The sequence below is a fragment of the Procambarus clarkii genome, chromosome 52 (assembly GCF_040958095.1).
Source record: "Procambarus clarkii isolate CNS0578487 chromosome 52, FALCON_Pclarkii_2.0, whole genome shotgun sequence".
In the NCBI taxonomy this organism is placed as follows: Eukaryota; Metazoa; Arthropoda; class Malacostraca; order Decapoda; family Cambaridae; genus Procambarus; species Procambarus clarkii.
Genome location: NC_091201.1, coordinates 8,919,762 through 8,939,238, shown reverse-complemented (window position 1 = coordinate 8,939,238; position 19,477 = coordinate 8,919,762). Strand labels below are relative to the sequence as shown.

At 39.6% G+C, this 19,477-nt stretch overlaps 1 protein-coding gene across 1 annotated transcript; it reads right to left on the bottom strand.

The window, feature by feature from the left end:
- Positions 1-227: 227 nt before the first annotated feature.
- On the bottom strand, positions 228-9,416 carry LOC123751569 (transcription elongation factor SPT6-like). The gene is given in 6 exon segments (XM_069304254.1): positions 228-467; positions 469-3,183; positions 3,185-3,689; positions 6,051-6,178; positions 6,996-7,195; positions 9,284-9,416. Coding segments are annotated over 6 exon segments (3,921 nt in total).
- Between the last annotated feature and the right edge of the window lie 10,061 nt (positions 9,417-19,477).

The window sequence follows — 19,477 nt, the reverse complement described above, 5'->3', positions numbered from 1 at the left end:
AATACCATAGTTACGTGAACAATTTTTTTAATTACAGTACTTATTGTAATGATTAAATATAGTTCCTTATTCTTTAACTGTACAAATTATATATACAAACATATAATTTGAAGGTAGTGAGATAACTTTGTCATCAATACCAAAGACATATATGGCATTCATCATCAAAGGGTAATGTTTGGTCTCCACCAGTGCTCATGTTAGCGCGTGAATGGATGATGATGAACTTAACCATGGAAAAGGCGAGGTGTTTGGTTATTATATCGTGGAGTATTGCGAGATGTGTGGTCATCATATTGAGGAGTATGGCGAGGTGTGTGGTCATCATATTGATTAGTATTGCAAGGTGTTGACTGGTTTCCAGCATTGCATTGTGGCGTCATCCTTCGTCTATTATGTCCATTAGTCGCACCGTTAACTTCCACCAAAGCATCTGCCGCCATTTTCAATCCTTTTTTTTTTTGCTTGGCTGCTAACTGGGGATCCACAGCGAGATGGCTGAGGTAAGTGTCCAGTTACTTTGGTCATCATATGCTGAGAATATGCTGCCTCATATTGATGTGAGGGAGTTGGGTTTGATGGCACAAGTGTCTGTGATCCATTATAGCGAGGTATGGTGGATGGCCCTGGGGTGGCATACGGTGTCTGATCTGAAGGAGTGTAAGGAGTATTAGCGTATTTTGAGAAACCATGAGAGAATCCTCCAGAAGTGTTGACACTACAAGGTGTATTAGTGGCTGCCTGGGAGAGGTTATGCAGCATTTGTGGATTTAGGTTCTGAGCCACTTTCTGAATTGTGAAGGCATCAACACCCATAAGATATGGTGTTGAGTTGCCCATGTATGACGAGCCTGTGGACATCATTCTTGGTGTTGCACCTGATAATGTTCTATGGAAATTCTGCTTAAACCAATTAAGTAGTCCGGCAAGATTTAGGAATTGCATTTTCTGCCTAAACTTGAAACCTTCAGGATTGACAGTTACAAATTCATGGATCACTTTCGCTCTTGGTAAATATGACATGAGAAACTTTCCTGGCAAATCCTTCCTAGGCGAAAAGATATACGGGATCGACTTCGGATTTTTCCTTTTCTCCTCTTTCAGTAACTCTGCTGCTTTCTCCTTATTGCCCATGATAGACTCCTTGTAATATTTGTGTTCAAGTATTTGTCTTACGTTACTGGCCATAGGTAAAATGTGTCTGGTAATAATTTCATCCAAATCATCAAATTCTTCATTTCCAATCCATAGTTTCTGACCAAGAGAAAAGTCATATTGCTTAGCTTGTTCCAGCACATCGATATGCTGACAGATTCCTGTTGTAACTTTCCAGGTAGCAGTGAGATGATTAATGCCTTTACTTGATGGTCGTATGATCACCTCTCCTTGCTCCAATTGCTGCATAACCTTTTCAGCTTCATTATAGTCAATGTTTCTGAAGGAGGGATGAACAATCACTCGCTTTTGATACCGACTTGCTTTTTGGTCCATCTTTTTCCTGTCCAAATTTAAATCTTTTTCTTCAGCCTCATGGTCATAATAAGTGTCTTTTGGAGCCTTCCACTTGTTATTTCGGTCCTGCAGGTCTGATGATCGTGACGTGAGATCAACTGAAAATTTATCAGGATAAATTTTCATGATACGACAAAGAACTAAACAATCTCGTCTCACTCTTTCTGCTGGATTTATCACCGTTTTATCCGACAAGTTTTTTATACTGATGAAACCTGATATTCCGTTATCTAATTGAACTTTAATTCCTATGACTGGACCTGGGCAATCACCGGCATCAAAGTGATTCCACACTTCACTTAGTTCAGGAAAATAATTTTTTAGACAGAAGGGACACTGCCAAAGACCTGTACCTTCAGTTCTGACAGGATAGGCATTATCCACTTGATCTCGACGGAGTTTGCGATGAATAAAATTTGTGACGGTAGCCTGAACAAGCTTACCCACATAAAAAGTCTCCGGCGACTCCTTAGTCAAGATACTGAAAACTTCTTCTGGCGTCGGAGACCTGTAGGTTGACCTAAAATCTCTGTATCTATGTTTCAGCTCACGTTTAAAGTCATACAAAGTTGTGTTCTTCTTGCCAAAGCCCTGGTTCTGTAGTTCATTAGCAAAAGCTTTAAGATCAAGCTCACTAAGTTTCTCTGGAGTTTCTAAGATTTCCTTCAAGGCTTCTGCAGGTTCTCCATTTTCATCTTCATAATCTAGTGCATCAAAAACCATTTTTCGAGCCCAGTCATAAGCTTCTGGATGAATTCTGGTAGAATCTAGAACGTCTATATAATTATCACTGTCACCCAAAGCATTGGTGTCTATTTTAATAAATCCTGCACAGTTAATGAATATCTTTGGACCCATGTGGAAGTCCACAACTAACTGGTTCCTGTTTTCTAGACGATGATTATTCTGCTTCATATTCCTAATAAGAAGGTTGGCCTTTCGTGGTCCTAAACCACAAACAAACTGGACCAAGTTCTGTGTATATGGATGTGCTACGGCACGATTTAGGTTGACCCCAGCTTCATTAGTGCAGTTGACGAATTCAGTGTACAGAGCATCGAGTAGTTCCTTAGAGTTTAATTGGTCCTGTAGACTGTGGAACTTAATGTTAAGTAATTCTTCATCAGCATTACATAGCTGCGAGAATTCAATCAATGGATCCTGAACACGTCGACCAACTGATATAGCCTGCCGTAATAGTGGAGGGTAATCAAGGAAATCTGCTTCTCCTTTCTTGGACATTGCATATATGTGAGCTAGGTCATTGTCAATGATTTTTGTATTTATTTTAGGAAACCTTTCTTGTTTTTCTAGATCTTTGAGAATTTGAATCAGGTCTTCCTTAACCATGAGAGCTTCTCGAGACTGTCCACATATGGAAACAACATGTGGTTTACAGCGAGTAATAAAATCCTGCATGCGCCTAATATCACTTTTTTTAGTCAAAGCGTCTCTTTCATTGTAAGCATTGCGCCGTTTGAGTAAATGTGGGAGACGAATATATTCACAACAATCACCGTCAATGTCAATGCAACAACCAAATGCTGCCTGGGAAAGGTCTGGAACAAATGCAATAGAAAATACTCTGAAGCCTTTTTCAGTATCCCAGTCTTCGTCGTCACCAGAAAAATCTCCGGGGTCATAGGGTGCAATTTTTATCCAGTTTTTATCTGAGTTTACTGCAACACTTTTCCGTCACGTGATCATTCGATTCCTGGAGCAAACGTTGAGACAATTCCCTTTTAAGATCTTCAATAATCCGTTTGTAGGCAAATTCAATTGCCCGGCCTCTCAGATCATTCCAGTCTTGGACAACCTGGGAAAACTCATCTCGGCAGTACAACTGCTTCATTTCATCCAGGTAAGTCTTAGTTGTACTTCCTTCAATGGTATCGGAAAAGCTAACGGTCAACAGTTTGTCTTCAACACCACATTTGAGATGAAGGAACTGGTCACCCTGTAGATCTATGACTGGTTTGTCCTCTAAATATTTAAGTTCATAAAGTGAATGATGTTCATCAATGATGTTCACAGCCTGAGGAGTGGGCCTGCTACTGATTCTGGCACGTTTAAGGTATACTTCTCTAACTGTGCGTCTTATTAAGGGTTCACAAGCCAGCTGCCAACCAACCATCCTAACAGCTACTTCAAGGACTCGCTCTGGGGTGCTGCATATTCTGAAAATACAAAGTTTTCATCATATTTCATGAGGAATACTTAATAAAAAATACTTTTAGTGTAATGAAGTAATAACTATTATAATATCTACAAAATATTTATTTTACCATATTGCTGAGATTTAAGGACATTTTCAGGAGTTCTGTCCTCTTTTTATTACCCACATTCTTTAATTCAAATATATGGAAAACGTTGAACAAAAGGTGCAAAATTTAGGCAAAACCCTTCATCTCTAGCCATTTGCACATTCATAGCGCAAAAGAATGCTAAAATTCTATCCATTTGTCTTAATTATATCCTTGATTTATCTTACACTTTCAATAGGATGATGCGGTTAAATAAGTGAATTGAGAGTCCTTTTTTAGTGATGGATTAAAGCAGATGGATTATATATAATATATATGTAAATATATAACTGAAAACTCACACCCCCAGAAGTGACTCGAACCCATACTCCTAGGAGCAACGCAACTGGTATGTACAAGACGCCTTAATCCACTTGACCATCACAACCGGACATAATGAGGTGATAGCCTAAGCTATTTGAACCACCCCACCGCCGGCACTCGGATAGTAATCTTGGGCATAGCATTTTACCAAATCACCTCATTCTTTGGGGCACACGTGAGGAACACAAATGCGAACAAGCCTGAATGGTCCCCAGGACAATATGCAACTGAAAACTCACACCCCAGAAGTGACTCGAACCCATACTCCCAGGAGCAACGCAACTGGTATGTACAAGACGCCTTAATCCACTTGACCATCACGACCGGACATAATGAGGTGATAGCCTAAGCTATTTGAACCACCCCACCGTCGGCACTCGGATAGTAATCTTGGGCATAGCATTTTACCAAATCACCTCATTCTTTGGGGCACACGTGAGGAACACAAATGCGAACAAGCCTGAATGGTCCCCAGGACAATATGCAACTGAAAACTCACACCCCAGAAGTGACTCGAACCCATACTCCCAGGAGCAACGCAACTGGTATGTACAAGACGCCTTAATCCACTTGACCATCACGACCAGACATAATGAGGTGATAGCCTAAGCTATTTGAACCACCCCACCGCCGGCACTCGGATAGTAATCTTGGGCATAGCATTTTATCAAATCACCTCATTCTTTGGGGCACACGTGAGGAACACAAATGCGAACAAGCCTGAATGGTCCCCAGGACAATATGCAACTGAAAACTCACACCCCAGAAGTGACTCGAACCCATACTCCCAGGAGCAACGCAACTGGTATGTACAAGACGCCTTAATCCACTTGACCATCATGACCGGACATAATGAGGTGATAGCCTAAGCTATTTGAACCACCCCACCGCCGGCACTCGGATAGTAATCTTGGGCATAGCATTTTACCAAATCACCTCATTCTTTGGGGCACACGTGAGGAACACAAATGCGAACAAGCCTGAATGGTCCCCAGGACAATATGCAACTGAAAACTCACACCCCAGAAGTGACTCGAACCCATACTCCCAGGAGCAACGCAACTGGTATGTACAAGACGCCTTAATCCACTTGACCATCACGACCGGACATAATGAGGTGATAGCCTAAGCTATTTGAACCACCCCACCGCCGGCACTCGGATAGTAATCTTGGTCATAGCATTTTACCAAATCACCTCATTCTTTGGGGTACACGTGAGGAACACAAATGCGAACAAGCCTGAATGGTCCCCAGGACAATATGCAACTGAAAACTCACACCCCAGAAGTGACTCGAACCCATACTCCCAGGAGCAACACAACTGGTATGTATAAGACGCCTTAATCCACTTGACCATCACGACCGGACATAATGAGGTGATAGCCTAAGCTATTTGAACCACCTTACCGCCGGCACTCGGATAGTAATCTTGGGCATAGCATTTTACCAAATCACCTCATTCTTTGGGGCACACGTGAGGAACACAAATGCGAACAAGCCTGAATGGTCCCCAGGACAATATGAAACTGAAAACTCACACCCCAGAAGTGACTCGAACCCATACTCCCAGGAGCAACGCAACTGATGTGTACAAGACGCCTTAATCCACTTGACCATCACGACCGGACATAATGAGGTGATAGCCTAAGCTATTTGAACCACCCCACCGCCGGTGTGGGTGGTTCAAATGGGGTGTGAGTTTTCAGTTATGACAGAGCTCGAGGATCTTAGGAAGCAGTGCTCGAGAAGCACTGTTATTAATAGTTGAGGGGCGGGACCAAAGAGCCGAAGCTTAATCCCCTCCAACACAACTAGGATAAGTTGAGTACACAGGGTACCTCATAATAAACATCGTTAGAAAACAAACAATTTATAAACACTGCTTATGCATATAAAGTGGCACTGAATACAACATAAACTCCAGAGATTTACTTACGCCTGAACCCTCGAAGATCTCTCTTCGAATCTGACCCTGCACATCTTCCTCTTCTACGTCAGATTCTTCATCCACAATCCTCTTCAAACGCTTATACTTTCTCTGTGAAACAAAAATTCAAGACATATATACATTAATTCATAAACAAAAAATTGTCATGAAGACAATCTATAGTACTATGCTAGTATTATAGTTCTTATTTAGTATGTTAGTATCTTAGTATATTTAGTATCTTATTTTGAGATTTAGTATGTAACACGCTCACGAAACCATTCAAATGATTCAAGGGTTTGGTTATACCTTAGATGATGATACTTACTTAGGTTATCATTGTAGCACAACCTCCAAGTCAGTCAGGCAGTCAATATTATGGAGCAGTCAAATGTTTAAAATTACAACTTTTTTTTTTATATATTGGTCAACCCTTTTTTAAATGAACATTTTTTAAAATTTATTTAAATCTAGTAAGATCTTGAATTTACAAGACAGCAGAATTGGTTTTTGCTATAATTGGAATCAGCATATATTTCTAGGAAAATTTAATCAAAATTTTGACTAAAATTTTACCATAAAAATTATATAATTGTCCAAAACTTATTTTTAAAACATTCACTCTAAAAAATACTGTATACTGTGTATTATATAAATACACTTTTATATAATTGAAATATAAATATATTAAATATATTAGATATATATCAGAAATTAATCTTAAATTATATTTCTCTACTTATATATATGCCAGCAGAAGCAATAATGGTTTCCCAATTTTGTTTCTAATTCATCTAAACGGTGTGAAATTCAAGTTCTTTTCATTCTTTAAAACACAAAAATGCAAATTATCTTTTTCTATCCTGTACAGAAACTTGTATAAATATAAACAAAATATATATTACAATAATTATTGGAGAAAACTAACCTTTCTGTCAAGTTTCATACCAGTGTTCTCCTCAATAAGATCAATATCATCATCATCGAGGTAGTTTGTTTTATCTTCATCGTCCTTCCGCCGTTTTCGTTTGCTATACTTTTCACTGTCTGACCCCGAACCTCCTTCATCATCCTCTTCATCGTCGTCGTTAATGAAGTCTTTATTTTCTTCACGAATTTTCTCTTCTTCTATCAATAAATAACCAGAGATGAATGCGATGAAAGTTCTTTACTCTTATTGTATTGTTCTTATTAGTTTTAGTTAGTTTAGTTCATTTATTATGCACCCCATAATATAGGTTACAGAGACACATAATGGGCTTAAGGAATTAACCCCACAGTTCATTTAGCTAAGCAAGTTAAAATATTGATGAGATAGTTCAAAAATTCAATAGGCTCCAGAACGACCACCTTTGCAGTTTTTAAATTAAGCAACTGAGATTTCTGACAACTGACAACTCCCTTCATTTCTTGAAGTTTTGAAGGTCTGGCATATTTCAAAAGGCTTTATGGTATAATAACTTGGAAGCACAGAAGCAAGGCTATAGGATATAATAACTTGGAAGCACAGAAGCAAGGCAAGGCAAGGTTACAAGATACGAACTTGATGGTGTTGAGATTGCGAAGTCGGATTGCGAAAGGGATCTGGGAGTTATGATTAGTAAGAATTTAAAACAAAAGTATAAATGCATGAATGTTCGTAATAAGGCAAATAGGACATTGGGATTTATTAATCGAAGCTTTAGTAACAAGACACCTGGTGTGGTTCTTCAGCAATATTATGCTCCGGTTAGGCCCCACTTAGATTATGCAGTTTAGTTTTGGTCGCCGTATTATAGAATGGATATATATTCACTTGAACGTGTCCAGCGTAGGATGACTAAGTTAATTCCCCAAATTAGAAATCTTTCATATGAAGAAAGATTAACAAAGCTTAAATTGCATTCACTGGAAAGGCGAAGAGTTAGGGGATGACATGATAGAGGTTTACAAGTGGATGAATGGACACAACACAGTAGATATTAATAGGGTATTAAAAGTAGCAACACAAGACAGAACACAAAACATTGGGTATATATTGGATAAATTTAGATTTAGAAAAGACTTGGGTAAATACTGGTTCGATAACAGGGTTGTTGATTTGTGGAACCAATTACCGCGTAATGTGGTGGAGGTGGGGTCCCTCGATTGTTTCATGGACATGTATATGAGTGGGCTTGGGTGGTTATAGATAGGAGCTGCCTCGTATGGGCCAATAGGCCTTCTGCAGTTGCCTTTGTTCTTAACTAGGTGGGGTCCCTCGATTGTTTCAAGCGCGGGTTGGACATATATATGAGTGGGATTGGGTGGTTATAGATAGGAGCTGCCTCATAGGGGCCAATAGGCCTTCTGCAGTTGCCTTTGTTCTTAACTACGTCTCGTTAAAAATGACAAATATATCAGAACATTAACAATAGCAATGAAGTGTATCCATACATTTATATCAAATTATTTAAGATTGCTGAAAGCAGATTGCTGAAATAGAGGGAGTTCAGAGAACATATACGGCATAAATAAACGCGATAAAGCCCCTAAATTATTGGGATACTACGTCCTAATAATTCATTGACAAAGTGATCTTAATGCTCTCCAAATGTACTCGATAGAAAGAGAAAGGAGAGATATCAAATGATATACGCGTGGAAAATACTGGAGGCCCAGGTCCCAAATCTACACAGTAAATGACAACATACTGGAGTAATCGACATGGAAGAAAATGCAGAATACAACCAATGAGGAACAGGGGGGCCATAAGCATAACCAGAAACCACTGAATAAACATGAGAGGTCCACTGTTGTTCAACAACCTCACAGCCATAATATTGACGAATATTTTTTAAAGATAAAACTAGATAGTTTTCTTCAAGAAGTGTTGGACTATGGTGGATATGTGGTACGCTCCAAGCAACAGACCGTTGGACCAAGCTCTCAAAATTCAATCATGGCCTCGGGCCGGGTTTGAGGAGTAGAAATTCTAGAACCTCATCAGGTATGGATGAAACAAATTCATAGTATATATACAAAGTCTTGGAATCAATGAGAACGTTCACATTCACATTCAGCACCGCTCCAGCACATGCCAGGAAAGTCCACTACGGGCTCACCATAGCCAGTGCTACTTGCCCCGCTTCTGTGCTAGGTAAGTTACGGGCTCACCATAGCCCATGCTACTTAGAACTTGTTCCGAGTAGCTGAATCTATAAAAACAACAGCATTGAGAACGTTTGCATCACTTACCATCGTCATCATCCTCTTCAGAAGAGTCATCTATAACTGTTTTTAGTTTTTTCAATTTTTTCCTTTCGTTTTCTTCATATTCTTCTTGCTCTTCTTCACTTTCCTCTGCTTCTGAGTAAATGAACTGGGACATGATTGGTGGTCTCTCTCTCTAAAGTCCTGAAGATACAAGAATATTAAATTAATAGCTTTAATTTTGTTCTTATCAAATCTAACATACTGATATGGATTTTTTTTTTTTAGATAACTGATCCTCATCTATATAAATAAAAATGGAAATGTTCGTTTGTTCAAAATCGCTAATCTCCGAAAGTTCCATTCGCCTCCGAGCGGATTTTTATATACATATTATATAGATGTCACGTGTGTGGCGGGAAAAAAAATGTTTTTTTTCTTAAAAACTGTGTTTTTCATGTAAGAGAAATCTTCGTAACCTTTTTACCGATTGCTTTGAAATTTTGACACAACGTTGCATATAAACAGGCTAGTGTTTTTATATACCTACTATATACATGCCTCATCTGTGACAGGAAAAACATGTTTTTTTTAAACAACGCTATCTGTAATATGTAGGAGCAACACATGCTGTAATCTCCAAATGTTCTTCACCGATTGCTTTGAAATTTTGACACAACATTCCATTCGAATACATGCATGTTTTTATATACCTACTGTTTAGATGCCACACCTGTGACCTGTAAAAACATGCTCTTTTTGAAAAACAGCGCCATCTGTTGCACGTAAGAGCAACATGCGCTATACAAAATATGTTACGATTCCATTTCAATGTTTCCGATTGCATTAATAAATTGAATTTTCATAGATTTTTATATATTTTCATTTTGATTTAATTATTTTGTGTGACATTGCGTTGGAATTGAGCTGTGTTGTTTACCATACCATTCATTTCATGGGTATAGTTTATCTGTTTCTTTTCTCATTGTTTTTCATTTCGTTTTTTTAAGTTCTTCTCATTTTTCAGTGCAATTGGTGATGAAATTGAGCTGTGATGATTGATCTGCGTTTTAATTGAAATATTTGTTAGTATTTTGTGTTTTTGTTTTGAAAACAAGAAAATTACAAGTATATTTCACAGTTGCAAATGTGCAACACACACAGCTATGAATCCACTGGCTACAACGTTAACTGCTTTCTTCACGTTATGTACAAATGATGCGTTTGCGAAACTGCTGAATTCGGAAGTGGCTACGTATTACAAATCGAATGCCAGTAGAAAATCATTTGAACGACACAAACGAGGAGAGCAAGTCGACGGACAACTTGGCATATTCAAATAAACTACGATAGGCCGACTGTACACTGTGCATCCCAATCAAGATTAATACTTCTTTCTTCGCAGGTGTTGGTAAATGTGCCAGATCCAACGTAGTTCCAGCCATTGAGATTTGTAAACGGCGTAACACATGCCACTTCCCGTAGTGCATGTCAAGCTCTGAATATATTGGATAACGACCGACACTGGAATGTATGCATTAACATACAAATCAAATTCGTGTATTGTTTGCAATCATAATGACCACCTGCTCTCCATCATCCCCAACAGAGCTATGGGAGAAATATAAATCGCACATGGCTGAAGATATTATCCGTCATATACGCAAGAAAAATTCAAATACGAACATGAATTACACAGCAAAAATCTACAACGGAGCGTTGATATTGATTTAAGATTTGAACTTAGAAATCGCGAACAAAGTTCCCAATCAATTGGAAATGCTATCACCTGATGCTGCTTTGTTCCACGTAGAATTGCGTCGTGAGCAAAATTACAACACGGGTGATCTCTTGTCGTATGTGCAATCAAATATTCCTAAGCTAATGCTTGAGCGAAAAGCCATTTACAATCAAATAATTCCAACTGTCAATAACGGGGTTGATAAATCATCTCAGATGCGCCAGGACGAACTGGTAAAACCTTCCTAATTGGACTGATTCTGACAGCATTTCGATTCCAAAATGGCAATAGAATAGCTACGACATTGCTACCAGGTGGAAGAACTGCTACTTCGGCTTTGAAACTGCCACTGAACATGCAATTCATTGAAACTCCCACGTGCAACATTTCCAAAGCATCCAGCATGAGAAAAGTATTGCAGAAATGTAAACCTATTGTTGGGATGAATGCACAATGGCCCACAAAAAATCGCTTAAGGCTCTTTTTCGATCATTGCAAGATTTGCGTGGAAACATCAGACCATTTGGGAACGCATTAACATTGCTTGCAGGAGATTTCAGGCAAACATTACCTGTAATCCCTCGATCGACACCAGGGGAAGAAAAAAATGCTTGCCTGAAATACTCTACGTTAAGGTGCCACGTAAAGACGTGAAAATTACCTACAAATATGCGTGTCCAGCTGCAAAAGGATCCATCAGCTGAGATATTCTCCCATAAATTTCTAGAAATTGGGAATGGAATCGTGTTGGTTGATCTGACCTCAGGACGAATTTCATTGCCTCATAACTTTTAAAATTTAGTCAAAAGAAGAATTGGCAGAAAAAGTATTTCCCAATATTCAAATCAATTGTAGGAATCACGATTGACTGAATGAATGAGCTGTTCTTGCGGCCAGACAATCTCCATATCACAACAGACAATGGAACAAAAACAAATATTATATACCCACATGCATTGTGAAATTAAACATTAGAAACGTGTGCTTTCTCTTTTCTTTCTTTTCTATTTAACCTGACTGAGCCACAGGAATGTGTGGCCGACTAAAGAGTCTAAATCTGTACTCCCTTGAGCGCAGGCGGGAGAGATACATAATAATTTACACGTGGAAAATATTAGAGGGGCTGGTCCCAAACCTGCACACAGAAATAACATCACATGAGAACAGAAGACATGGCAGGATGTGCAGAATACCCCCGTTGAAAAGCGGAGGTGCAACAGGTACTCTGAGAGAGAACTCTATCAACATCAGAGGCCCGAGACTGTTCAACACGCTTCCCCTACACATAAGGGGCATAACTGGCAATCCCCTCACAGTGTTCTAGAGAGAACTGGATAAGTACCTCCAAAGGATACCTGATCAACAGGGCTGTGTCTCATACGTCAGGCTGCGAGCAGCCGCGTCCAACAGCCTGGTTGATCAGTCCACCTGGTCGACGACCGAGCCGCGGGGACGCTAAGCCCCGGAAGCACCTCAAGGTAGGTAACCTCAGTCAGCTAGTTTTAAATAAACTAGCCGACTGCTAGTACTAGCCGAGTACAGCTAGTTTTAAATAAACCCATAGCTAGCCATCGTAACCGAAATTACCGTAATCTTTTGTTTCAATATCAATATAATGAATTATATCAAATGAATATTAGGAAAAATATCTATCGATTCATTACAACTGAATGAATGAACAACTGAATGAAAAAAATTGTAAACATTTATAAAGCCATGTTGTGAATCATTCACTAATCCATGTTTCTCAAGATGAAGACGAATGGTACACACAGTAACCACAATAGCGTGATATATCTGTTACGAACCCGATTCCATCGTCGGAACATGGAGCAGCGACGTCAATGCCACAAAGTCCGCTCCTGAAATCCCCACAAATTGGACGACGCCATCTAGTGGTGACAGGATTATACCAGCAAGAGGCGCTAGATTCCTGTCCTAGTCAGCTCGAGAGGTAGCTGGTGCTGACCTCTGGTGAGGTGGCGCCTAGAAAATCAGTGCCATCTATTATAGGAGGAGGAGTTGTATGTCTATGTCAGAGTACGTAAGTGACGTTTCCTAGTGTCCCATGTACTGATGACGTGTCTGTATCCACAGAGTCGTCGTAGGGCTGCTGTGGTACGAGGACAGTCAGTCTTCCCAGCACAGCCAATAGCTCTCTACTCCATTCTGCTTTACGGAAACTGTGAGCCGCCGCCGGAGAAAAACTGTGTAGTGTTCTACTGTCGGCCTGTGAAGTGGCAGTGACAGAATTCGGCATACCCGGGACTGGCTAGCGGAAGAGACGACTGACAGTAAGGTGCCAGCGAGTTGCAAGAAGCTCCTGCCAGGGGTTTGATACCCTTGTAATTGTACGTGAAGAGGCCCAGCAGCGTGAGGCTGATGTTCTCTGCCAGCTCCAGGCTGAAGAGTGATTGTTGGCGTGCACGAAGAGCACCATGTGAGACTGTGTTTTGACTGTAGACCAACGAGTCTACCCTGTGGCCAGGGTAGAACCGTTGGTGTTTCCCAGTACTGGTTGAGGACGGTACTGGAAACTCAGGACGGTCGAGGAAACACGGTTGCTGACAAGACTGCATCGATTGAGCTTCGAGGAGCGTTTAGTGTCCTATGAGTGAGACACTGGTATACATATTAAGTGTAGTAATACTTCCTTTAGGATTATATATGAGGCGATGGGAAAGTGATTATATAAGAGATAATTGATGGACTGTCGTATTCAATGCACCTCCCCCATTGTGTTTTACTTGCATTACCGAGCTCACTCCTTGAAAGCCACTACTAACTTGGGGCCGGATACGAGAACTTTAGTTCCACCAGTGAAGAACCCGGTTGCGACATAACAATATCAAATGAACAAATCCACAAGGGCCGTGATGAGGGTTCAAAGGCTGGGGTGATCCCAGACACGCCTTGGTCAACATTGTGTGTGGAATTGTGACGTACACAGGACAACAAAGAAATTAGTGAAATTCTAAGAAGCCAGTATGAGGCTGTTTAGCACACCAATAAACAACATGAATGTTGATGATCCAGACAGCTTCTTTATGATATGACATTCAAGCTGCAGATAATATAACGGATATTAACACGAACTCGGAAGACTGAAAGAGAAATTGACAATATGCCCATGCACTCAGCTCCTGGGACGGACTCGTGGAATTCAATATTCATTAAACAAAATTTAAGCGCGAGCGGTCAGCATAATATGGATAAAGAGCCTATATACAGGGGAGATACCATATGTTGCATCAATCAGCAGATATAGCTGATTTAGATATAACGATAATATAGCACAAGGGGGGGGGGGTAGTAAGGCCTTGGCAAAAAATTATAGACCAGTTGCACTAACATCTCGCATAATAAAAGTTTTTGAAAGAGTGATTAGGAATCAACTTTCTAGTTTTATGGAAAATAATGAACTACACAACCCAGGACACCATGGATTTAGAGCGGGAAGATACTGTCTGTCACAGTTACTCAACCACTATGGCAAAATCCCAGAAGCTCTGCAGATATCAACAAAGTTTTCGAAATAAATAAAATAAAGAAAATAACATGATGTTTAACAATGATAAATTCCGGCTACGGCAAAAATGAGGAAGCATAATACAGGGTACAAAACACAACCGAATCTGCCCATAGTATGTGAAGGGAATCTGCCCATAGCATGTGAAGGATCAATTTATCAATAAATCTGAAACATTGAAATGGAATCGTCCAACAGATTGAACCGTTTAAAAAAAAACATATTTTTCCTGTCACAGTTCAGGGATGTATATAATAGGTATATAAAAACACGCGCCTATTTCAATACAGCGTTGTGTCAAAATTTCAAAGCAATCGGTAAAGAGGTTTCAAAGATTTCCCTCACATGAAAAATATTTTTTTTTCATGTGTATGCCATGGGTGAGGGATATACATATTAGGTATATAAAATCACTCGCCTATTGGAATGCAATTCACGGGCTCAAAATAGCCTGTGCTATATTGCCACGTTAAATCTATATGGAAACGTGGCTAAATCTAAAACAACATCGAATGCAATGTTGTGTCATGGAAAAAATATACTAGTTCGGCTGAAGGGATAATGTTAAGTTCCACTTTAATAAATACAGATATTAGATAATAATAATAAAGTACAGATATTAATGTTGAGTATTTATAAATACTAGTCGTCCTATAATCAGTTATCTGATAATTCGTCATTATTAGTTATCTAATAATGACGAATTGTGCTGTCACAGTGAGAGGTTGTGTTAGCTGGAGCTCTGGAGTAACATTATTATTGCAATAATGGAAGGATTTGGTGAGTCTGGTTGGAGCTCTGAGAGCAGAGATGGATTCCCTGCGGGAGGAGGTACGACCGCTGAGACTTCGGGAGGAAACGAAGGAGGAGACCAGTGTTGACGGGACCTCATCGTGGAGAGTCATGAAGGACAGGGGTCTTAAGAAGACTTTGACAGGGCCGCCTACAGACGCCCTAAGGACAGCAAATTCATTTGCCGTGTTGGAGGACGAGTGCTGTGGTGCGCCTGCAGTTCACTCGGAACGAAAATCAGCAAAGAGCGGCGGAGCGCAGGCCCCTCAGGCTGCTCAGAAAATTAAGGAGGTACCGAAGCGAATTTTGGTTGTGGGAGATTCCCAGGTGAGGTATTTAGACAGAACGTTTTTTACCAGAGATAGGGGGAACAGATTAAGAGTTTGCTATCCGGGAGCTGGAATTGGTGATATTGTTGGAAACATGAATGATATTATGACGGGAAATGGAAACAAACCCATTATTTGTATAAGTGAAGGGGGTAATGATGTTGGGCGAGTTAGGAGTGAGGAACTAATACAGAGATTCAGGACAGCCATTGAATTAGTTAGGAGCAAGGGAGGAATCCCGATCATATGTGGCATTCTTCCAAGAAAGGGAGTGGGAAATGAATGGATTTCGAAGGCACTTGGTGTCAATTGCCGGCTTGAAAGATATTGCAAATCAAATGCATTATCTTTCATAGACAACTGGGAACACTTCTATGGAAGAAATGAAATGTATGCTCGTGATGGGGTGCATCTATCGAGGGCTGGGGTTGTTGCTGTTGCGAACTCGTTGGAACCAGTGGTTAGAGGTGTTTGTTTGGGTTTAAACTGTTAGTAGATAGTGGTATGGGAATTGATTTGGAGGGAGGTAATAAAAGTATGTGTTCGTGGGAGAAAAGAATTGGCAAAATGATCAGGGAAAGAAAAGGGCCTCAAAATAACAATTCACTTAGGGTATATTACACTAACAGTAGAAGTCTAAGAAATAAAATAAATGAATTAAATGCTCTTGTCTGCACAGAAAAAAATATATATTATTGCACTTACCGAAACGTGGATGAATGTAGAAAATAGAGAACTATTAGCTGAATATCAAATAAATGGATTTAAACTATTTCACACAGATAGATATATTAGACGAGGAGGGGGAGTAGCCATATATGTTAGGGACAATTTGAAATGTAGTCTCAAAGAGGGAATCAAAACTGAGCCACACACAGAAACTATTTGGATAGAATTAAACGAAAAAGCAAATAATATTATAAGAGGAGTTATATATAGGCCACCAAATTTAGACAGAATGGAAGCAAAACATCTATGGGATGAAATATCTAGAGCATCTAGATCTAACAGTATTTATGTCATGGGTGACTTTAATTTTAGTGGAATAAACTGGGTGAACAAAACAGGGAATAGTGAAGCAGAAGATTTTCTAGAATTAATTGACGATTGCTTTCTTACGCAACACATTAAGGAACCAACGCGGGAAAATAATATTTTAGATTTAGTGTTAACTAACAGGGAAACACAAATTAATGACATCGAAATAGGGAGTGAGCTAGGGAACAGTGATCACAAAGAAATTAGATTTAGCATAGAATGGAATAGACCTGTAGGAGAAAATTCTGTTAAAGTGCCAGATTTTCGAAAAGCTGATTTTAATAGCCTAAGAAATTTTTGGGTCAAATAGATTGGAAAATTCTGGGTATAGGGTGTGGGCCGGTCTTGGAGCGAGACATGAACCCAGCGATAGGTGACGTAAAAGGGGATTTCGATGTAGATTTAATATATAACTTATTTAAGAATATTCTAAACAAAGCACAGGAACGTAGTATACCATACAAATTGAATAGATCGAATACTAATGACCCAAAGTGGATAACAAATAATTTAAAGAACCTTATAGGTAAAAAGAGAGCTTGGTACAAAAGGATTAAGAATGGGGAAGTCAGTTTAGAACAGGAATTCATACAACTGGTTAGAAATATTAAAAAAGAGATTAGGAAAGCAAAAAGAAACTATGAAGTTCGCATAGCAGAGCAAGCAAAGTCAAATCCTAAAGGGTTTTTCCAGTTATATCGAACTAAGACTAAGGGAAAGGATAGGTCCATTAAAATCTGAGACAGGTCAAATAACGGATAATGACAAGGAGATGAGTAGTATTTTTAACAAATATTTTATATCTGTATTTACTAAAGAAGAACTTAACAAAATGCCTTCAGCCGAACAAGTCTATGTGGGTGGGGATGAGGACAGGTTGACTAGTTTAGCAGTTACCAGGAAGGATGTAATTAAACAATTAGAAAAACTAAAACCAAACAAATCCCCAGGGCTGGATGAAGTGTTTGCCAGGGTGCTTAAAGAATGCAAAGAGGAGCTTTCCGAGCCACTGTCTACCATATTTAATAAATCAATAGAGTCAGGCAGAGTGCGAGAGTCATGGAAGGTAGCTAATGTGGTACCAATTTTTAAGAAAGGAGATAGATCACTTGCGTCAAACTATCGGCCAATTAGCCTAACGTCTATTGTGGGAAAGTTACTTGAATCAATAATTGCAAATACAATTCGTCTCCATCTTGAAAAACATAAATTAATATATGAGTCGCAAAATGGTTTTACAAATGGCCATTCATGTATAACAAATTTGCTAACTTTTTATTCCAGCATAGTTGAGGCAGTTGATAGTGGTAAGGATTGTGATGTTGTGTACCTTGACTTTAGCAAAGATTTTGATACAGTTCCACATGAAAGACTAATTAATTAAAAAAATAGAAGCTCATGGTATTGGGGGTGCTATATTAACTTGTGTTGTAATCCACAAGTTAGTAGGAATTATTAGCTAGAGGATCATTACTACAACACTTAATGAATGATGATTGGAAGTCCATGTTAAGTAGACAGACTATGGATCTCATATTTAAGAAAGGTCAAGGGATTAAGACCGCAGCTACTTATCCAAATTAATAATTCTTGGAAAAAGGAATTATTCTTCTTCAGGCCTCTAGGAACAAGATTACCGCTTCTAGGGATAAGGTTAATCGGATTATACCTTCCTTGAGAGGCAGGGTGAAATGGTTGAGGTAGATGGCTGATTGGACCCAGTCTTGTTGTGGGAGTTGAACTGGCAAGTCCTCCGAGGTCTCCGTTTGTGGCAGCAGCGAAGTGTAGCAGACAGCTATGCAAGAGCCTGATGTGATCTTAGTGACCAAGTTAAGTCTGTAGTATGTGAGTATTGAATGAAAGACTAACCGGGTGTGGAGCGTTGTAGTAATCATTCCGTATTAGGAACTTAGACGGAAGTTACGAGTGCAAGTGGTGACCGCGGATGTCAAGTGGTTTATGGATATTGGAAGTGTATTTACCTAAGAGAGTATGTTAATATGTTATTATTTGTCAGAGTCTATTCTTTGTAATTAAATGACAAAACCTGACGGCCTTTAAGAACCTTCCATCTGTGCCCTAATAGTGTTCCTGGTTTGGATGGTGAGGGAATGTTAGGGAATTGGTAGACGACATATTTGGTGGCAGCGCAAACAGGTTTTGGAACACTTTGAGAGATGAAGGAAGTGTGTTTCTGGTTTAGTTGGTGAGGGAATGTTCGGGAAATGGTAGACGTCGGGTTGTGGTGAGAATGGTGGTTACTAGACGGAGGAAAGAAGAGTCAGGTGAGACCAGGTCAGAGGAGTTAGTTAATTAAAGGGACTAGGCCATTGTGGGGCACATGTGGGGTTCATTTCTTTCCAGATTCCCGCAACGAGAGACGACTAAGATGCAAGTCTGGATCACTGAAGCATCGCGATCCAAAACAAGTGCAGTGTTCGTAGTGCGGATTATACAGAGTAGCAAGGGAAACTAGCGCGGGTGAATGTGGGCCAGGGTGGGCCATGTGCGGGCCAAGCGATGGGTGGGCCAAGCGAGCCTCACCTTGGAGCTTGTTTTATATCGTTGGTAAGGCGGTAATAGTGAGAAAACGTTGCCAAGGACAAATCAAGCGTGAAAACTACGTAATATGACGTAAATTAAATTTCACGTAAAGTGTAAACCTAATATTTTAAAGATAATTAAATATTACGTAAAGATTCAAGCAATTTCAGGCGTTACATTGATACAGAAAATAGGCGAAGTGAATTGTGAACTCCTAGGCATAGCGAGCGACGCATTATATGACGTCTGGGGTTCGATATCTCGTG